The sequence below is a fragment of the Carex rostrata genome, chromosome 2 (genome assembly GCF_964058835.1).
Source record: "Carex rostrata chromosome 2, lpCarRost1.2, whole genome shotgun sequence".
In the NCBI taxonomy this organism is placed as follows: Eukaryota; Viridiplantae; Streptophyta; class Magnoliopsida; order Poales; family Cyperaceae; genus Carex; species Carex rostrata.
The window spans coordinates 10944714-10968022 of record NC_135919.1 but is presented as its reverse complement, the minus strand read 5'-3'; the positions used below and the strand labels follow the sequence as shown (position 1 = coordinate 10968022).

Here is a 23309-nt window from a genome sequence, read left to right as displayed (position 1 = left end):
CCTAAACAGGTCGGCCTGGCAAATTCAGAAACAGATCAACGGATAGGTCACCGTCACCTGATCCAGCCACCTAAACAGGTCGGTCTGGCAAATTCAGAAACAGATCGACGCATAAGTCAGCAGCGTCACCTGAATCCAGCCACCTAAACAGGTCGGTCTGGCAAATTCGAACAGATCAACGCATAAGTCAGCAGCGTCACCTGAATCCAGCCACCTAAACAGGTCGGCCTGGCAGATCCATTCACATCAAGAACAATTGATAGAACTAATCAAATAATAACCATACCAACATGCCAATTTACCTTAACCGAACGATTCAATCATTCTCATTTATGCACGAACCAATATGCAGCATGAATTTCAAAGTATGCAACAATTAAGCATTCAACATGACAAACGAATAAACAGTTTAATTCCTGAAAATGAAATATCAAACAAGTCCAAGAATCCCGCACCTGTTTACGACGAGCGTATATCGCGCTTACGGTTCGGACGTCTCGAATGGTCCCGCAACGTCTTGCTCAACCGAGCCTACACCTATATTACATATATACTTGATTTTAATCATTGTTCGACAATTGATACCCTTACTTGAGTTATATGAGTTGCTTTATACTTTTTCTTAACGAAATCCATATACCATTGTCATTCGTCTTTATTACTCACACCTATAAAATTCATCCCGTTTACGTTTGGGTCCTCTAAACCATATATAATTCTAATTATGCAACCTTTTGCAAGAATACCCGTTTAATCATTTCTCATCTTACTAATTAAGTTTTCATAACGATTTGGTTGGTTGTACATATATAGGGTTTGAGAGGTAACCCAACGATTTATCCAAGATACTAGCCTTAAATCAATTTGAAACCAAAATAATTTCGGATTTGGCAAGAGAGAAAGGAATCTTACCAATTAACACCTCTAATTGGGTTGGATTGGACTAAACAATTCACACATTTTTCCCAAAATTCGGATGTGGTTCAAAACCCTAAAATGGAAATATGAAATTGAGATGAAATCGAGAGAATAATCGACAAATAAACAACGAAGAAGCTCAAAGGAGAGGGATTACTCACAAATGATGCACCAATTTCGGGTTTAAGCAAGAATCGTAACAATGGCGGAAATTTGGGTTTTGAGAGGGGGAGAGAATAGAAATGAGTACCAATGGGAGAGTTAGGAGAGGTGCTCGGCCGGCTTCTCGCTTCCTTCTTCACTTTCTTGGGAGGTTCGGTGGTTTGAGAGGGAGAGGGAGCTCTCTCTCTCTTTTTCTTCTTCCTTTGGTGGAACACACAAGAGAAAGGGGAAGGGACGGAGTGGGAGAGAAAGAGACACAGAAATTTTACTAATAGACCCTTATTTTGTGGGATAAAACGTTATAACGTTTTGGTAAATCGTTGTAACGATTCAGCTGGTGAGAAACGCAAGAAATAACGTGTAAAACGCATAATTTGGTGTATAAAACGTTATAACGTTTTCTGAAAACGTTATAACGGTTTAATTGAATCCAGCCTTCATAAAATTGCCATTTTTCATCAAGTTTTACAGTGAAAAACGTTACATAACGTTTTAGGAAATTTTTTTTTTTTTTTTTTTTTTTTTTTTTTTTTTGAACGTAACATTTCTCCCCCCCTTAAGATAAAGTTCAGTCCTCTGAACTTAATCGCGTACCTGAATCGTCAAATAGCTCTGGGTACTTCTCGCGGATACTTTCTTCATGTTCCCACGTCGCTTTTTTATCCGAATGGCGTCCCCATTTGACAAGAACAAGCTTGATCACTTTGCTTCGAAGTCGTTGCTCCTTCCTATCCAATATCTGCATCGGCTCTTCTTGATAGGATAGATCATCTTGGACATGCAAGTCGGAGTGATCAATACAATGAGATGGGTCTCGGACGTATCGGCGTAATTGTGACACATGAAATACCGGATGAACCCGGTCCAATGCAGGTGGTAATGCAAGTTCATATGCTACCGGTCCCACTCGTTGCGTAATTTGAAATGGTCCAATGTACCGGGGGCTCAACTTACCCGATACACCAAATCGATGCACCCCTCTAACAGGAGAAACTCGAAGCCACACATGATCTCCTTCCAGAAACTCTAATGGTCTTCGATGGACATCGGCGTATCTCCTTTGTCGCTCTTGAGCTGCTTTGAGCCGACTCAGCACAACCTTTGTCTTTTCAGCTACTTCTTGTATCATTTGGGGTCCGGTAGGTGAATACGTGCTCGCGGGTCCCCACCATAATGGTGTTCGACATTGCTGTCCCGTAAGTGCCTCTTGCGGTGACATTCCAATACTCGAATGATAGCTATTATTGTATGCAAACTCCACCAAGTACAAGTGATCAGTCCAAGAGCCTCGGAAACTTAGGGCACAGGATCGAAGCATATCTTCCAATGTTTGTATCGTCCGCTCGGATTGGCCATCTGTTTGCGGATGATGGGCTGTACTGAATCTCAACTTCGTACCCATGGATTCTTGAAAACTTTTCCAGAAATGCGAGGTGAATCGAGTATCTCGGTCAGAGATAATATTTCGTGAGCAACCATGATATTTAAATTGATATTGCATAAACAATTCAACTAACTCGTTTCCGGATGTATCAGTCCGAAGGGGAATGAAATGTGCAATCTTTGTCAGTCTATCCACTATGACCCATATGGCGTTATATCGGCCGACCGTCCTCGGGAAACCCGACACAAAATCCATGGTAATCGATTCAAACTTATATGCGGGTACCTCAAGGGGCTTTAGCAGTCCCGCCCTCTTCCTCCTATCGGCTTTAACTTGTTGACAGACTTGGCACTTCTCAACATAACTCTGCACGTTCCTTTTCATCTTTGGCCACCAAAAGTGTCTCTTCAGTTCCTGATACATCTTGACTTCACCGGGATGAATGGTATATCCCGAGTCGTGTGCCTCTGATAGAATCAACTTCTTCAGCTCTGGGTCATTAGGAATGCATATACGGTCATGGAACCGTAGAATACCATCCACGTGGAGTTGAAATGATGAGTCTGCATTTGATTCGTAATGTTTTCGAAACTGCTGACATTTTGGGTCCTCTTGTTGTGCTACTCGAATCTGCTCGTGTAATTCTGGTCGAACCTCAACCGCAGCCAAGATAATCGATGCAACTGCAGATGTACCTGCACTAGCTCTATCTCCACTCAAACGAGATGATGTTTCCAACGCAAACTCACGGGATGCACCTACGTGCAAATTCATCCTTCGCATTTCCTCGAGAAGATGCATCTCACTGGTGATAATAGATGCCAGATTTATCTGACTCTTCCTGCTCAGCGCATCTGCTACCACATTCGCCTTTCCTGCGTGATACTGAATGTCCAAATCATAGTCCTTCATCAACTCCAACCATCTCCTCTGTCTCAAATTCAATTCCCGTTGAGTAAAGATATATTTCAAACTTTGGTGATCCGTGTAGATACGGCATCTTACTCCATACAGGTAATGTCGCCAAATCTTTAAGGCGAAGATCACTGCCGCTAACTCCAAATCATGTGTCGGGTAATTCTGTTCGTGCGGTCGTAACTGCCGAGAGGCATACGCTATAACATGGTCCTTCTGCATCAATACACATCCCAACCCGGATCGGGATGCATCGGTGTAGACCGTATACTCCTCATCTGTAATTGGCATGGCAAGAACAGGTGCAGATACCAACCGATTCTTCAATTCCTGAAAGCTCTGGTCTTGAGCGGCACCCCACTCAAATTTCACGCCCTTATGTAACAACTTTGTAAGAGGAGCAGCCAACTGTGAGAATCCAAGTACAAACCGTCTGTAATACCCAGCTAAACCCAGAAAACTACGAATCTCCGTAACTGTCTCTGGTCTCTTCCATTCGGTCACAGCCCGAATCTTCTCTGAATCCACTGCTAACCCTTCTCCTGAAATCACGTGGCCCAAAAATGTCACTTTATCAAGCCAAAACTCACACTTTGAGAATTTTGCGAACAGTTGATGCTCTCGCAACCTTTGCAACACTATTCGCAAATGTATCTCATGCTCTTCTCGTGATCGCGAATACACCAGGATGTCATCGATAAAAACCACCACTGTTGAGTCCAGCAGATCATGAAACACTCGATGCATCAGATCCATGAATGCAGCTGGAGCGTTCGTTAGCCCAAACGGCATAACCAGGTATTCATAGTGCCCGTAGCGTGTTCGGAAGGCTGTCTTTTCTACATCATTTGGGCGTATCCTCAACTGGTGGTACCCTGTCCTCAAGTCTATCTTGGAGTAAATCGAAGATCCTTGCAATTGATCAAATAGGTCGTCTATTCGGGGTATCGGGTATCTATTCTTGATTGTTACCTTGTTCAATTCGCGGTAGTCGATACATAACCACAGAGTCCCGTCTTTCTTCTTCACAAACAGCACGGGAGCACCCCATGGAGAGGTACTTGGTCTAATGAACCCGCTTTCCAGCATCTCTTCCAATTGTGCCTTGAGTTCTTTCAATTCCGCAGGAGCCATACGATATGGAGTCTTAGAAATTGGGGTTGTGCCTAGTATCATTTCTATGCCAAACTCCACTTCTCGTTCGGGTGGTAGTCCAACTATCTCGTCTGGGAACACATCCACGAATTCTGATACCACCGGAATAGTATTCATCTCAGGAACTTCCGTAGTAGTGTACACTATTTCCGCCAAATATGCATTGCACCCTGAATTGATCAGATGCCTAACTTCCACAGCGGAAATACAAGGTATTAAACCCCCAACCTTTCTACAGTTAAGCATGCACGACATACTACCTCTTGAAGTTGCAAAACAAATCCTGCGGTGCGGACAATCGATTGTCGCTGCATGTCTTGTTAACCAATCCATCCCTAATAGTACGTCATACCCAGTAATCTCCATAACCAACAGGTCTATCTCAAGATCTCTTCCATCCACTCTAACTTTTCGGTTTCGGCATATAGTGATTACTCGGTCAGTCGAACCGAAAGGGGTTTGGACACTAAGGACTTGGTTACCAGTTTCGGTTGGCCAGTTACATTTTTCTACCAAGGCCTTCGATACTATGGAATGGCTACATCCGGTATCTATCAAACAATAAGCACAATGATCCGAGATAGAAAGTATACCTGTCATCACATCAGCCTGAGAATCAGACAATTTCGAGCCATCACCTTCCTCCAGTGTCCCCGCTGCGTCATGTGCAGCCGCCAATATACCAAGCGCGTGGGCAGACACTCGACCTCCCGTTCTGCCTCCGCTGAGCTGGGGAGCACCTCGACCACGGGATGGTGGTCCACTATGCCCACGACCTGCGGGTCCTCTGGCACCACTGTCCCTCTGAAACCCCAGTGCCACATTCGGGCACTCTCTCGCCCAATGCTCCATACTGCCGCATGTATAGCATGCATTGTTGCGGCGTCGGCAAGCTATCTCAGAATGTGCCTCGTCGCATGAACGGCACCACGTCGAAACAAAATCCGGCCGTAATACCGGTGTCGCTATCTGTCTCGGAGGGGGTCTAGGTGCCATAATCTGCCTTGGGGGTGGTCTACCTGTTGACGGGCCTCCCCCTGACCTCACCATCTGCCGATTCTGATCTTCTCTCTGTTTGACATTCCTTTCTGTCATCTGCATTCTCCTCCTCTTGCTGTGCGACTCTACCTGCTCAGCATGATCCATCATAGACTGCAGCTCCGTGGCCATCGGGGTATCCACAATCATCGATATACCCCCATCTAACCCATCCAGGTACTGCCTATGGTATCTCACCAAATCATTTTGCACATCCCCTGCGTACCTTGACAAGGCAAGGAATTCATTGTTATATTCTGCCACTGGTCGCCCATTCTGCCTTAGATCTAGAAATTTCCTCCGCAACGCCTCTCGTTGCAAGTTGCTTAGAAATCGTCGAGTGAATTGTTGCTCAAACCACTCCCATGGAATCTTTACCTCCTCCCCGACATAACTACGCCGGGCTCCATCCCACCAGAATCTCGCACCACTCTCCAACTGCTGCTCTGCCAGCTCGACCATATCTTGTTCCGGTGCTCGACATAGAACCAGCTTCGCATTCATACTAGCGAGCCATTCTTCAGCTACGGCATACTCACCAGTGCCATCGAAACGAGGTGGATTAAGGCGCATGAAGGAGTCATACAACCTCCTGAACTCTTCAGGAGCACCTCTGTGAACCTCAGGTGTCATATCACGCCTCTCTGCCTGGCGACCTCTCTCGTAAGCCGCAATCAACCTCTCATCTAAATCCCGATCCCGGTCCTGTGCACCTCTGGGTCCCAGATCATCTCTCTGAATCTCAGGCCCAGCAGGTCCGGTCGCAACTCTACTAGCGGCTGGTTCGATAGGTAGATCCTGAATAGGATCACGAGCTCTCGTTCGAGGTCGTCTCCTGCCCCGACGTCCTTCCATACTTCTAAATAAAAAGGAGATATTCATTAAATTTGCATATACTTATCTCAGATAACAAACAAGTCGTTAGTCGTGACGACCCCAATTATAACGTACCCCACTCAAGTATCCTATCAGTCTGGTTAGGGCCTAAAACCTATGCTCTGATACCACCAAAGAGAACTGTCACACCCCGCGGCCACGGGATGCAACAGAACCCCGCCGTAAGCATACAATGCCGTGTATGCTTACAAGGCAATTAACATTTCCATTCAGACAATCGAGACAATAAATAATATAGCAGAAGTTTATAGATCTAAATCAGAGTACACAGTCTGGTCAGGATATAATACATCAAAGGTATCTCATCCGGATACCAACCACAAGGCCTAGCCTAGAACTATACAACAAAATATATATATATCTAGGGTCATATAAGGGTATACTACCAAAGGCCTACTACTTGCGTGCCTCCCCAGGATCAGTCGCACCAGAACCTGTAAAATAACCCAAAGGGTGGGGGTGAGAATAAATTCTCAGTGCGAATTTGCCACAGTTAGATTATTGGACTTGCAATCAAGCTCCATATTCAAAAATGAAACCCAAACCATAGCAATTCAAATCAATTCATATTCATAATTATAAAAAGGAATGCGCATGCTCGACAACAAATAATAAAACCGGATCACGGTTCACGGAATTTCCAAGGTGAATTTCAAACACAATATATATATTTGGCTTAACTCGACACATTAGGGCTTGTAACAACTACAGATGTTCTTTCGAGCTGGACCTTTATCAAACCCACATCTGTAGGGTTACAGACACCTACAGATGGCCAACCAAGCTGGACCCTTTATCTGACACCCATCTGTAGCTGTTTGGCTTAACCATATCCTAAGGTCTGGTTACAAGTCACCTATACAGGTCAACTTGACACAAATGCAATCACACGGAATCAAAGTCAGCCATACTGCTCGACCTTGCAATTTCATTCAAAGAGAACCAAAGTCGGCTACCAGCCTTGCAAAATTCATTAAACAGATCAACGGATAGGTCACCGTCACCTGAATCCAGCCACCTAAACAGGTCGGCCTGGCAAATTCAGAAACAGATCAACGGATAGGTCACCGTCACCTGATCCAGCCACCTAAACAGGTCGGTCTGGCAAATTCAGAAACAGATCGACGCATAAGTCAGCAGCGTCACCTGAATCCAGCCACCTAAACAGGTCGGTCTGGCAAATTCGAACAGATCAACGCATAAGTCAGCAGCGTCACCTGAATCCAGCCACCTAAACAGGTCGGCCTGGCAGATCCATTCACATCAAGAACAATTGATAGAACTAATCAAATAATAACCATACCAACATGCCAATTTACCTTAACCGAACGATTCAATCATTCTCATTTATGCACGAACCAATATGCAGCATGAATTTCAAAGTATGCAACAATTAAGCATTCAACATGACAAACGAATAAACAGTTTAATTCCTGAAAATGAAATATCAAACAAGTCCAAGAATCCCGCACCTGTTTACGACGAGCGTATATCGCGCTTACGGTTCGGACGTCTCGAATGGTCCCGCAACGTCTTGCTCAACCGAGCCTACACCTATATTACATATATACTTGATTTTAATCATTGTTCGACAATTGATACCCTTACTTGAGTTATATGAGTTGCTTTATACTTTTTCTTAACGAAATCCATATACCATTGTCATTCGTCTTTATTACTCACACCTATAAAATTCATCCCGTTTACGTTTGGGTCCTCTAAACCATATATAATTCTAATTATGCAACCTTTTGCAAGAATACCCGTTTAATCATTTCTCATCTTACTAATTAAGTTTTCATAACGATTTGGTTGGTTGTACATATATAGGGTTTGAGAGGTAACCCAACGATTTATCCAAGATACTAGCCTTAAATCAATTTGAAACCAAAATAATTTCGGATTTGGCAAGAGAGAAAGGAATCTTACCAATTAACACCTCTAATTGGGTTGGATTGGACTAAACAATTCACACATTTTTCCCAAAATTCGGATGTGGTTCAAAACCCTAAAATGGAAATATGAAATTGAGATGAAATCGAGAGAATAATCGACAAATAAACAACGAAGAAGCTCAAAGGAGAGGGATTACTCACAAATGATGCACCAATTTCGGGTTTAAGCAAGAATCGTAACAATGGCGGAAATTTGGGTTTTGAGAGGGGGAGAGAATAGAAATGAGTACCAATGGGAGAGTTAGGAGAGGTGCTCGGCCGGCTTCTCGCTTCCTTCTTCACTTTCTTGGGAGGTTCGGTGGTTTGAGAGGGAGAGGGAGCTCTCTCTCTCTTTTTCTTCTTCCTTTGGTGGAACACACAAGAGAAAGGGGAAGGGACGGAGTGGGAGAGAAAGAGACACAGAAATTTTACTAATAGACCCTTATTTTGTGGGATAAAACGTTATAACGTTTTGGTAAATCGTTATAACGATTCAGCTGGTGAGAAACGCAAGAAATAACGTGTAAAACGCATAATTTGGTGTATAAAACGTTATAACGTTTTCTGAAAACGTTATAACGGTTTAATTGAATCCAGCCTTCATAAAATTGCCATTTTTCATCAAGTTTTACAGTGAAAAACGTTACATAACGTTTTAAAACGTTATAACGTTTTAGGAAATTTTTTTTTTTTTTTTTTTTTTTTTTTTTTTTTTGAACGTAACAAAAGTATTTATGTACTAGGTTAAAAAAAGAAAGGAGGAGAAGGAATGTGTACGTAGCATAGTTCACTTGTTGCATATGTGCAACACCCAAAAAAAAACAAAAAAAAACCCTCTAACGAGCATATGAAGTGAAGTGAATGAGGTGGTATCCCGAATAAGCGGGTAAGGTCAACTAACCAAACAAAAAAAAAGAAGAAGCAAATTTGGAAAGCAATCAAATTAGTTCTGGTTGTACTATGGAGTTAATAAGTTCTTAGCTTGGAAACACTTGCGACATTCGTGCAATTTTTCTTCTTTCCTAAAGTCCACTATCCATTCAACGCAAACATTTCACTAACCTCTACAAAAAAAAAAAAGAAGAAGAAAAAGAAAAAAAAAAGAGTAGTTGTCCAGTTTAATTACTTGAATTAGAGCTTCATAACCTGTCTACTTTAAATTAGAGTCAACTAGTATGGTCTTGAACTTTACCAAGTAAGCCCCAATAATAAATAAAATATAAATAAATTCGCACTAACCCTGCAGGTACCTAGTGGATCCCTGTGGTGCCGTTGATGATCGCTTTATAACAAAATTATAATCCCTTGTGGATAAAAATATGTTTCAATAAGCATCTGAGGCAAAATACCACAAGGGAACGCTACCCCTTTGAATGCACCCTAGTGTTAACTATCTTGACTCACAATGTCAATGATGGAACAACAATGGGTAGCGACATGACTACAAGATACGATTCACCACTTCATTCTTAGGTACGTGATTAAGATAAATAAAAAAATGGAAAAAAATTTAGCTAATGAAATATAATCAAGGTTGGGTACCAAGTAGTCTTACCAGCACTTAACAAGTTAAATGGGTTTCACCCTAGAATGCCTAATGCCTTAGGGACCCATTAAATGAAATTGAGTGCAAGGATAGCAACTATGTATACTAGACCAATAGTTATATTTTCATGGATATACGGGTGTCTTTTTCCTTCAGCACAGCTTTGTGAGACAAAGCTATCTGAAGAGGGGCAGCTGTAGACACCCCAAATTGTGTAGTCTTGGAAAAAATATATGCTTACATCAAACTCTGAGTAGTGAAATTAATGACGAATGAAGAATGCAATCTCGAGGTATCTGCAAAAGAGGTATGCTGTGTAATTGATTTTTTTTTGGTTAGTGTCATTTATTGTCTATTTTTTGAGTTGAATATATATGTGCACTATAAGGTGAAAATTAATGCAGCACGAGAATATTATATAATTATATCCACGATAAAAAAAAATTATTATTACTGACGGTATCATATTCATGGGTACTTATTTTTGTCGACTTATTAATGACATTAGTCATTCATTTATCTACGGTTTTGAAATAAATTTTATTAGTATAATCTCACAAAATTAAAATAAAATCCAAACATATGACGAGAAAAGATATACTTCTCAGATATATTACCTTGCAAAATTAAGATAAAATCTAGAAATATGACAAAAACCAGTTGTTTTAAAGTGGCTAATTTAGCCCTGATTAAAGAAGAATGTCAAATTTTCAATATACAACAAAATACTGGTTTTAACATGTTATTCTATTAAGACGCGAATTAAATTATGGTAATATCTTTAATTTAAATTATGGATGGTGCCATCCAACACCAACATCCAATAACTTATTAGAATTGCATTTTTCAGATGAAGCCTTATGACTAAAATTTGTTCTTTTCTCCAGTACACCCTGCATAGGTAATTATAAGGATTACTATTCGGCAAATGTAGGACCTATCGGTAGTGATAAGTCAAATCCAAAGTCTTACTTAAAAATATACATATATAAATAAATAAACGATATGATAACTTATAAAAGAATGGAAGACTGATGCGCTCATCGTTGGATTCTTTCCTATAGCAGGTGCAACATGAAATACAATTGATGGTTAGGATGATGATTGAACTCAACTCAACCTTAGGCAGCTGAGTTTCAAAGGAAATAGTCATACCATCAATGTGTTACACGAACCATGTTTTAATTATGATAGCCATATAAAACTATATGCTGGATTGCAGTTCTTCTTGATATCTAGCTATATTGGATTTTAATCACATATACATCTTTCAAAAAGAATATGCATAGTTTGATCCTATCAATATTATTTTCAGTAAAAAATTTTGAACCACCAGAATAATTTTATAAATATGCAAGCTCTTAGAATTCACGCTTTAGTTGGGAAGATATTACAATATTATAGACATATTATTATTTCCATATTGAAACTTCTTAATATTCAACGTACAAGTCATTTTTTAGTGTTCTAGAATTAGCAAATATATTTTATGATGTCACAAAAATTCAGAAAAATATATTTCATGAAGCTTCATGCATGATTATACCATGTCTTAAAGCTCGACAAATTCAAAGAAGTCTCATGAATGGATTTAGTTATTATATGGCAAGTTGTGCTTATAAAATATAGGATAATTTCACATTTGCAAGTGGACAAACCAGCCAAAGAACAACTTGTACATCCCTTTTCAGCTATATTCTAGCTCCTTATGTCATTTCAAATCAAAAGACCAACTTATACTTGACATATCAGCAAGATTTTTGCCTATTCCACATGACATTGTTCTTAGATATTAATTAAGTTAATCTTAAAAAGGAATATATTTGTTGACTTTTATGGAGAATTCTTAGAAGATAAAAGCTACATACTGGCCAATTTGTTGCAAATCACAACACCTAAATATATATGATATCATCATAAATATATATGTGTGCATGTGAGACTCAAATATGTTATTCCTGTTTATCTATAATCAAAGGTGCAACCTTATTTTATCCTAGATATGTACTTCGATTACCTCATAATTTGCTACTTTGAATCAGGTATCGTGACAATTTAATTAGCAAGGATATGCTATTAATTCTTGTAGTATCTGAGATATTTTCCTCTAAAATTCAGCATGTTAGTTATTTTATAATCAATAATAATTAAAAAAAAAAAAAGAAGAAAGGAAAAAACTACAACAAGATTCTTGCATCTAATTTCTTTTCAAACCGGTGTCGACTCGCGTCTGAATTTTGTGTGTGTTCCCGTCAGTGTGTGCTTGAATTTTTTTCTGCATCTTAGAAAAAATAATAAATTAATGTACTCATATTTATTAGCATAAAACATCTCTCTTTTCGTTTAAACAAAATGATTTTCGAGTGAAAGAAGCTGGGGATCCACTATTCTTAGTAAATCATGACAAACATCGTATTGAAGCATATAAAATATATATGGTGCTCATTTAGTGCTTAGTTATTTGTGTTATTATTAGCTTTGTGCCATTATCAACGAACCTATACATAACATACTAGTTAAATATAATGGAAACCATACGTGTAATAAAAACTTGCTAAAGTAGGTGGTTTATATTTATTTGAACTCGTGTAACGTTTTAAAAGTATGCCAATCAACTTTGTGGGTATCCTTTGGATACCCCTGCTACTGCAAGCTAGATGATCCACTCCAAACATCTCAAGTATATATCAGTACAATGAATATCAGCTTGTAATCATCCAACTTAAGACCAAAACAAACTTCTTACTTTATATAAAAATTATCTACATGAGATCTCAAATAATAAAATCCTAAATTATCTACCTCTATTTGCAAATCTCAAGAACAATTTTCTGATTTTATTCCATACATAAGAAAAGAAAAAAAAACCAGCAAAGGAAAAAAATTCAGCAGCAGCAAAATTCCAGCACCAAATTGAGCAGTGGAAAAATGATATTAAGGACAATATAATTAGCAAATTTATGTATATTAAAAATATATAGTATGGTCATATCTTTGCAGCAACTTTTCAGCTTTTTATCTTCTTGAAAATCACCTAAAATAAGTACAAATCTCTGAAATGAACAGCAGGATTCCAGCTGCTGTACTTTCCACTTGTTCTTGGTAAAAAACGTGATTAAAGTGTGTAAAATGGCCATTAAAATTAAGAAAAACCAGCTAAGTACCTGTATACATTGTTTGGATTTTGCTCCTACATTATAATCATTATATTTCAGTGTTTTCACAGCCTTTTTCTAATTCTAGTCAAATCTGTTCAAAACAGGATCAGCTGTGGGGCATGGCTTCTTGCAGCAGATTAAGCATGATTTTAAGCTTCAAATGACTTCCAACTCCACCTATAAATAGCCCTTTACATCTTCACTTCATCTTCATGGTTGGTTAGAGCATCCAAAACACAAAAAGAGAGCAAAACGTCCATAATTCAGCTCACAGAAAAAAAAACAGCAAGGAAGAAAAATAGTTTTTCCACAAATGTCTTCATGAAACCCTAACATAATGACCCTCAAAAATCATGAGTGACATCCTTGTTCTGTTATTCCATTAACCAAGTTCTCAAAGTACTAAAACCATCCATCCAAGCCATCGAAGAAATTATCATGACGTGCTAATAACGAGAATGAAGACCATTGTGGCTTGAAATTTTTTTGATTCTCTCTTAGTTGCTTTATTTCTGTTTTTTTCTTCTTTCTTCCTTCTTTTTATTGTTGTTTGTCAAGCTTGCTTATCTCATTTTGTAATATACATTATCGTTGAAATAAATTTTTGAAAGCTAGAATTAGTAGAGACCAATTGATCGGGTGAGTGTGGTGCCTAACACCTTCCACATTCATAACCAAGACACGAACCTAGCTTATCCATGGGCATAAAATAAATTAGATTGTGTATTTCCCGTTGCATTACGGGTGGCGACTCCGAATAAAATTTAAATCATATTTAAAAGGTTGAGTCGAGCATTGGTTTCGTAGCACGGTAGCTATAATATCTAAGTATTTTTTACATATGACAATGAAAGTATTATTATCTAAGTACTGGAAGTATTTATATCTATGCATTGAAGTATTTATTCCTATGAAGTCAACTATTTTTGTTAGAGAAATGTTGACGTGAGAACAAGTGTGGGGATTGTAAAAGAAAAATTATATAATTAGTGGGGACTATAGAGAAATGATGTTGCTAGAATTTTAGAATAATAATTTATTGAGACTATATAATTAGTGGGGACAATAATACATTATTTCTCTAAGTGCGGATACTGTAGCGCGGGTACTAAAATAATTATTCTATTTTTTTAGATATGTATGTTTTTTTAATAGTCCATAAATAATGATTTTGTATTTATTTTATAAAAATTATAAGAACATCAACAACATGAAAGGCATGAAACATTTGAATTACAGAGATTTGCTTTAAAATTAAAGTTTGTGGCAGATTAAAAAGAATAAGGCAAATTTCATTCTAAATGATAGAGTACTGCACATGGTATGAACTCCAAACTGACAGGGACGGTCTATAGTCAAATACTAAAATTTTGCTTTCTTATAAAATTAATAAATTATATGCTTGTAGTATAGTAATAAAATTTTACTTTGTAAATGTAAAGATTTAAGTTCAAGTTTCAAAAATTATATTATACATCTTACATTTCCACCTTAATATAAAGTTTCTAATTTCACCCTGCAAACTGAAACCCAGTAACCCAAATCGAAGCAAATATATATCCGAATGGCTTTGGGCGTTTCAGAGCTTTGATTGGGCGTTGACCCAGAGATTATTAAACGTCATACAAATTACAATTTGTTCTTCTATGTTCTTCCTCTCTTTAATATATATTTAATTTTAAAATATAAATTTTTTAGACTAGATAGAGGTCTGAACAAAACAATAATGGATACAAAGGTGAGAATTTATATATATGTCCATCATAACTTGAGGATTTTATATGTATTAGAAACATGATTTAATATTAGTAAAGAACTATAATGACCATATAACACTTAACTTCAAAATGCTTGACAATCCTAAATTGAGATCCTCCTCCACCTGTAATCGTAATCAGATAAGAGACTAATAGGAGTAGAACTAGGGTGCTCTTAAGCTCACCAAAGTGTTTGGTGAGCTTGACTCTAAAATCCATCAAATCGATTTCAAATGATGAATCCGAACCGTTGAAACCCGCCTACTTTACGTGTGATGCGTCTACATGTGAAATTTTTAAACATTCAAATTAGTTTAGTATAAAGTAAATTGGTCAAAATTAGAAGGTTAATAAATTAATTTTAGTGCATTCATTTTTTTAACGTTTTTTGACCGCTTGACTTTATACTAAATTAATTCGAATGTTTAAAAATTTCACATGTAGACGCATCACACGTAAGGTAGACGGATTTCAACGGTTCGGATTCGTCATTTGAAATCGATTTGATGGATTTTAGAGTCAAGCTCACCAAACACTTTGGTGAGCTTAAGAGCACCCTAGTTCTACTCGACTTATAGATTATTTTCAATCTTCAAATTTTGAGTTTCAGGCGAGGTGATTTTAAGCAGCAAAATGTAATACTTGTTCTTCATTTTGATGAAGGTGATACAATGCACTTTTTCGTCACAGAGGATAACATAGTGACATTCCGGTTGCTTGCAGATTAGAGAGAAGCACCAAATCCGTTATATAATTCTGATTATAATAGACAACTTCAACAATAGACTTCTAATCTTTCCTTCGTGGCGCTTCTTTTCATAGCAAGACTTACACTTTTCTGTATTTCTGTTACCATAATAACCAAACACAATTGCATGCACTGCCCAATCTTAAAAGATGTATACAAAGTAAAAGAATAGCAACAGAAAGAGAAACATCAGCAGCACAAAGAGCATTCCAGATTTGGCAAGCCTATCTGAATTATTGAGGCATTATGAACTAAATTTTAGGTGTTGGCGAAATTGAAGGGGTACCCAGAATGACTTGTTTCCCAAGGATTCTCTCAGGGTCAGATGGATTTTAAACAATAAAAGGCATTTTCCATTTCAGATGAGAGAGAATAAAACTCAATTGTTAACATCACTAGTTATAACCACAAAAAGGAAGCTATGATGTACAAGTCCTCCAACTCGGGAGCTGCTGAGAAGAAAAAGTTACAAAAGACACTACTAGGCTCTTCTACTACCCATTACACCCAACAAAGTTGAGAATTCTATCCACTCTATTTACTGGAAAATACCAAGGCCAATGATGCTTTGTTGGCTTCTTCAAGAGCTTGCTTTAGGCGTTTACCTAGCTCACCCATTCTGCACCAGAAAGCAATAGCTATCGTAAGTTCAATGTTGTGTTCTTACTTCATGAAAGTTCATTATCTACGAAAAGTAACACCATCCAAAAGCTGAAGTGAAAACCTGAAGCTAACAGCTTGGCACTCCCCATCGATGCAAGGCATGTTAAATTCCAATTCAATCAAAAAAAGTTCTACAACTGACAGACATCCTTTAAAAGAACAAAAAAGTATTAGCAAAAACACTAAAATACAAAATATTTACTGAAAGAACCTGACCTTCAGGGCACTTCTTAAAAGATAGAAAGGAAAATAAATGCAAAAGTCCTGACCTAATGCTTGCTTATCTAACAGATACAATAGTAGACTGAAGAACAGGTCTCTTCTCAATGCACTCATATTGAAGGACAAAACTTTCCTGCATAGTAACCATCAACTTAATTGTATAAAGAAACAAAGGTATACAGTGACAATATATGGTAGCAGAGAAAAGAAAATTTGAGATCCAGGCTAAATTCCATTGTTCCAGCTCAGGATTAGATATTCCTCTTTATTCCTTATTTGTGCCAGCAAAGCTTTCAAATCACATCCCACTACAATTTTGCATTCCCAGGATTGTAGTAATATTTGAAGGTATACTTAAAAATTTCTGGCAAACCTTGCGAATAGTATCCCAAATAGTTGGATCAAAACAAAAGTAGGAACCCCTTTCAAACAGTTGGGTCTTCACAACCGGCTCCACATTTGGTACTCTTGTCAGCCAGGCTCGCAAATCCCTGTGGTAAAACCACCCTCTGTTGTACCTGAAAAAAAACAATGTAACAAATAAATTATAGCAAAAACACTTATACTTTCTTGAAGAAGAAAACACTTTACAGCTTTTTTTAAACAAAGCAACAACCGATTGACACAGGCCTACTAACAAGCAACATTTGTTAACACAAAATCCGTCAGGTCTATTACTGCTGTGTACCAGCAGAATGTTGTATACAGGCCAGGACAGCAAATCTGCAATACTTTGGGAAATATGAGAAGAATTGAACATATGACTACAGTACAAAGCCTGTAAGGTACATTATCCATTGAGTAAATGTGTGTGTTTGTGTCTGTCGGAGGCCATGGGTACCTTACAAGGAGTGTTCAGTCTAATTAACAAAGAGTAAAATAGAGATGATGCCCTGATGCTTACAATTCGTTAGCAGCATATAGCTGAGCTTCATCTTTTGGCATGCTGAAAGAGGGACAGAAAACAAAGGAAAGAAATTAGAATAACAGGAATATGTCATAAATGATAACTACAGTGGTAAACTGACAACATATAATAGTTACCTATAAAAGATGTAAAATAGTGTCACTGATTGGAACTTCGTAAAGTGTATTGTCTGCATATAGAAAATCAGAATTCTATGAATAAATATCAAGATCATAAAGAGAGTGCATTGGTTAATTATATTTTCAGAAACTCCGATGACCTTCAGTGTTACAAAAACTAATTTTCATTTACCCTAAACAGCATTAATTTGGGAAAGGTAACTAACTGCTCAAGAGGCTGAACCGCTAAAAGCAGTTTGACATTTTTCTAAACATCCTGCTTTTAACTTTTAGGTACACAATTAAGTAATTGCATTCTCTAAGTGTTAAAATTACTGGAAAAATAATAAAGCTTACTTGAAGAGGAGGTGGTTGTTCGGCACAATAACAGCTAGGGATGTGAAACTCAGGGTCACCCTTAGAAGTATCAGTTGACCAGGGAGAACCAAAATTCTTGTAAAGACTTTCATTAGAGTTCAGGTTCAGACCCAGAGTGGTGAGATCTATGCCGAGAGCAAGTGTTGCGAGATCTGGTTCATTCCCCCTTATAAGAGGTAAGAGGCCTAGCAAGCAGTGCGGATCTTGAGGCGAACTGGGGCCTTGAATTGATTTCAGACTCTGGTCTCGGTATGATTGGCCCATGGCAGAAGACATCTGTTGCAACCTGAAGGGAGATTGGTTGCTCTGTGGCTGCTGGTACTGCTGTATCAGTTGCTCGTAGGTGCCTATCGATGAAGTTGGGTTGCTTAGTGGTCTCAGCCCCATATTTTGACTAGATTGGACCTGCAAATGAGAGGAACAAAAGAATACAAAATAAATGGACAATTATAATATCAGCATTCAACATATCAATGGCAAAATTTCCTATAATTCATCAACACGTTTTGTTGATCAATTATTGGATCCTTTTGCCAGTACATTATTCAATCTGCCAATTACTTTTGCGATTTTTGTCATTTAACAATCTAATTATCATAACTCATAATTTTCAAACTTGCAAAACAGAAATTTGTTACCTGAGAGTGATATGTGCCATGTTGGGAAGAAAAGAGGTCCGAATTATGCATATGAATTAGGTCTTGATTGTTTGCTGCTGTGAAGGAGATGCCACTATTACTTACTGCATTGGCACCCTGTTGGTGCTGCTGCCGGGTTGTCGTGTAATTCCCTCCCATGTTAAAATTAGCAGTAGAAGTTCTTGGCATCTACACAATCATTATGAACCTCATTTGCCACCCTTTCTTTAAGAACATACTACTTGCCTTTCATTGCTTTAGTACAGAACATCCAAAAATAATCTATTTGTGTGTTTAAGAAATTCTAAATATTTCATAATCTTTGTTTTTGAAAATTTCCACTGGAATTTCCACAATAAGAATTAATTGCTTATTTAATTTCTCCTAAATATAAACTACTTAATTCCTCAAATTAGATCTGGTAGGGTTGATAGAGAAAGCAGATTTTTGTCCAAATTAAACAAAGAATTTGAGATGTTAAAAGGGTAGATCCATTAAAGGAGTTCTGCACTAAACAAATGCCCTGATCAAAACGATGCAAGGAAAAAAGCTTTCTGTGTTTATTTTCATTTTTCCTTTCCCCACAACAGAAGTTGAAACTCACAGAGTAGTGTTGAGCTTGCATCATCGACACGTTGTCATGAAGTTGTTCTTTGTGATGCAAATCCATGGAATAATCAGCACTTGTTCCTGCTTTTTGGAAAAAAAAAAATTCAAGTTGAAAATATAAAATAGAACAGAACAACAAAACATAAAACTAATTAGAGCAGGAGGAACATTCACAGGTCACAAGCAGTTCTAGAACAAGTGAGGGATCTCGCCTCTCTAAAAGAGATGTATTTAAATTCCCACAAGAGGCATCCAAAGAATGCCAGGGTTAATGGGGCCCTTATTTCAAAAGAAAAAAGAGCAACAAGAAAAGTTAATCAAAGATCTCCTTTCTAAATGTTACATTACAATACTGGACTAACATTTAGAAATCAGAAAACATAATTTTACTTTAAAAATAAGTTAAAACTACCTTTATATCCAGGTAAAGCAGGAAAATCTTCGTTTTGGATGCTAAACTCTTGGTTTTGCTGGACTATTGAACTAACACCAACACCTTGCTTTCTTATATTTCCTAAAATTATTACCAAGCATAAGTTGAAATCTGCAAAAAAAAAGACGGACCAAAAGTACAGGTTGAAAAAAATAATTAATTACCAAATTGCCCTTGAGGTCCGCCCGCAGAACTGGGACGGCCAGTCAACTGAGGAAAATCATTAATGTCAAAGGGAGATGTATCACTGGAGTTTACATCGTGTAGCATTCCAACTGAACTTAAAGCATTATTCCCTCCTTGTACTTGGTTTTGTGATAATGTTCCACCTGATGAGCCATAAGAACTTCCAAGCATACCAATCAACTGTGGACCACCTAATTAATATTGTAGCATAACTTAGTGAAGTATGTTACAGTATCTTCAACAGAGGATGCAGTAATCAATTACAGCAATTTCAAATAGTTAAATGTTTTACTCCAGTAATGGCAAAAGAATGTATTGCATACTATCAGGATGCACCATTACTTGTGCTATCAACTCAATCCAAAATTTAATCTATCAGAGTTAGATTCTAATTGCGTACATGCCAATGGTTTAAAAAAAAAAAAAAAAAAAAAAAAAAAAAAAAAAAAAAAAAACTGTCTATCCATATAGCAAGCCCACAAAATATATTACCTTGTGGAAGCATACCACTCATGAGTCGGTTTGATCCTTGTACATTAATGTTGCCACTCCCAGCATTAGCAGTTAGATTCATGCGAGATGTGATGCCAGGTACATTTACGCCTCCTGATGTTATTGTTCTTCCCATACCAGCACTGCCGGTCCCCACCATATTACCAACCGAGCTATTGATACGCGGGCCCATGTTGCCCAGTACTGTATTTACCGTCATGCCTCCTGGTACACTACTCCTATTGCCTCCAGTCCCCATGTTGTTAGACATACCAGGCATTGATCCACCAATTGCATTTGACCCGCTGCTGAAAGCAGGGTTTGCACCAATATTTAGGCCTCCTCTGTTTACTCCACCAGTATGCCCATGCGGTATCTGGAAGAAATAATGGCGGTAGGAATAAATAACGCCTTAATAAATGTTCGTTTTATGTGTCAGAAAGCAAATCTTACTGAAGGTTGATGATTTGGACAAAGTTTCAGAAAAATTTTAGATATAAGAAATACAGGAAAATTACTTCTTTGGTTGTAAATGAGTTGTGTCAAAATCATCATAAGAAATTACAAAATGAGGAAAGATGTTTTATGAAAATAGATTGACAGCGTAAACGCACGTTCACTTGAAATTCAGCAAGTCCGAATCCAATGTACCTTTTTTGGTGGATTCCAATAGAACAGAAAAGGGAAAGTCTTAAAGGTTTGTTGCTAACCTGAGACATGGCAACGGGAAGATTGTTTGAAGTGAATCGGCCAGTAGAAATGCTTCCACCAGGTTGTTGAACACCTGAGGTTGGTATACCGCTCATTGCCGCATTCCTTGGTGTCATCGATCCAGCCATATTTGGAAGATTGAAATTTCCATGAATGTTATGCAGACCTTCCACATTTCAGAAAAAAATACAACACTGGTCAACGGTTTTGCATTGTTAGTAGCACCATCTCCAGGTTGGTATGGACAAAAGGAAGAAAAAGAAGACGAAGATGAGGAAGAGGTTGAGGAACGTTTTTTTTTAGGCAATATGTTGGGCAATTCTGGACATGCACATCACAATACAGCTTTCTCGGAAAATTGAGAAAATTGTCTGTGAAAAATGGGACAAAAATGCTTCACAGACAATTTTTATGGTAGAGTAAAAGCAAAAGGTTGTTGAAAACCACTTTGCATCGGAACAGATGGGCACAACTACAAAATTAACACAGAAATGCCTACAGCTTACTATGTAAACAGTTGCACCACACCAATATGTGGGCTCATGAGGTGTGTTTCTGTAAATTTTTCTTAGATAAAAATAACTTATTCTTCTTACCGGAGTGATGGAAGCTAGGAACATTTGCAGCTTGTGCCGAAAAAGATGCAGTGTAGGGCCTTCCTGTTGAATCCGGAATATTGGAAGTGGCCCCATTAAGGTTTGTCTGTGTAACCAGCTTCATGTTAGGCTTTTTTATGTGGTTAAAAAGAATAGACATACGAAAATGGCCATCAAATACTTCATAAGTTAAAAAGAAGACATGTTTCTCAAAGATTAAAACAATTTATCAACGGAATGCTTTAAGCTTGATGCTGGATTTGTGAACGATGTTGAATTTGTAATTAAACTGAATTCAGTTCAAATAAACACTTTAATTAAAAATGTAATATGAAACTACTTCTAAACCTTGACCAATTAGAATTGGCTTCATGTGTTATGAATCGCTTTTCTCCATTGTCTTTTCATTTTAATAACCAAAAGAGGAGACAAGAGAGTTCAAATACGCATGAAAATGACAAACATCTATGCAACTTAGAGGAGAAATATTGACTGAGAAGTTGGAAAAGTACATTGAGAAGCCCTGACATATTGTAGACGACAAAGAAATCTTAACCAGAAATTAACAATGACAAACACAATATCTCCAACAAGAGAACATGCCTTCTTAATTCTTCTCAATCTGGAAAAAAAAAGAGAGGAATTAATTAACAAATTCAGAGTTGTAATGGTAAAACTAAGATAATCAAAGTCTAATATAAACTAATCCTGTAATCCTCTTTTATTACGAAACCGACTGAAGCACAGCACAAAATGCTTAGGTTAAGAAAGACTCCAAATTGAGTTCCATTCGTAAAACTGCTTCTACAAGAAAGTAACATATTCAATGCTACACCGCTTTCTGCAATGAAGCACACAAATCTGGTTCTTCCACTGTATACTTTCAGTGAATATTCAGATTTCTCATCAGCCACGTAACTTGGGAAAATAATGCAACCAATGAAGAAAAGCTATGGCTTTTCTCAGTTCTGAAATAGAAATTCTAAATTCCAATAGAATGATAAACTACAATAAAGAAGTGCATAATAAATAATCTTCACTCAGTAACACGAGATGGCAAATTTAGGTCAACACAGTAAGCAAATCAGGTGTATTTAGTACTATAGAGCACAGAAAACTGTGTACTGCTTCAGACTGCAGAAATAGCTTGCGAGGTGAACAAACTAAGCTCGAACAATGACGATTCCCACTCAGAAGTGCCAGACAACAACGATCTAAACAGTACCATAGATAAGAATGTTTAAATTCTGATTCGTGAATAGATCTTTCTGGATCGAACCCTAGCTCGCCAGGAACAAAACCTCGAAGAAGAGAGAGAAAGAGAGAGGAAGGGATAAAAAGAGAAAGACACCTGATAGAATCGTTGCTCTAATCGGAGAGATGTCGCTGTCGAATCGAGTGGGGGGAAAGAGACGCTAGTGGTTTCGTCAGTTCGTGGGGCGACGAGGAAAGGAAGAGAAGGGGGAGAAAGAAAGGGAGGAATGGGTGAAGGGGGAAGAAATTTTTATAGAATTAGGGCTGTGATTTTCAGTTTCTCTAGGGGTTCTTTTGCCTTTTTTCTTTGGACGACCGCGAGGTTTAACAGAGTAGTTTTGACTTCATGCATATCACGACCGCGAGGTTTAAAACAACGCTGTATATGATTTGTGCGCTGTATAAAGTCTGAACTGCTCTGTTAAATCATTTACCCATAGTGGACTCCGAACTATTTTGTCCTCTCTGCTTCCCAAATCCCAACTACAG

General features: G+C 37.9%; 1 protein-coding gene and 1 non-coding gene across 12 annotated transcripts; one reads left to right on the top strand and one right to left on the bottom strand.

Moving 5' to 3' along the window:
• Positions 1-15942: 15942 nt before the first annotated feature.
• LOC144574398 (NOT2 / NOT3 / NOT5 family) lies at positions 15943-23095 on the bottom strand. Of its 11 annotated transcripts, none has more exons than XM_078324370.1 (17): positions 22918-23026; positions 22692-22780; positions 22079-22188; positions 21567-21696; positions 20970-21136; positions 20260-20635; positions 19746-19958; positions 19561-19662; positions 19144-19232; positions 18540-18728; positions 17881-18306; positions 17542-17594; positions 17402-17443; positions 16871-17015; positions 16545-16630; positions 16337-16424; positions 15943-16231 (listed from the first exon to the last, which is right to left on the bottom strand). In XM_078324370.1, the coding sequence occupies exons 3-15, from the start codon at positions 22094-22096 to the stop codon at positions 16556-16558; spliced, it is 2025 nt and encodes a 674-aa protein (XP_078180496.1). In that variant the 5' UTR covers positions 22097-22188; positions 22692-22780; positions 22918-23026; the 3' UTR covers positions 15943-16231; positions 16337-16424; positions 16545-16555. The 11 variants fall into 11 exon arrangements, with proteins under 11 accessions (XP_078180496.1, XP_078180533.1, XP_078180539.1 ...); XM_078324407.1 differs by having other exon boundaries at positions 21567-21672; positions 22918-23025; XM_078324413.1 differs by lacking the exon at positions 22692-22780 and having other exon boundaries at positions 19144-19229; positions 21567-21672; positions 22918-23095.
• On the top strand, positions 21567-21644 carry LOC144550724 (small nucleolar RNA snoR35). The gene has a single exon (XR_013510566.1). It is a non-coding gene; the product is annotated as a small nucleolar RNA snoR35 (small nucleolar RNA).
• Positions 23096-23309: the final 214 nt, after the last annotated feature.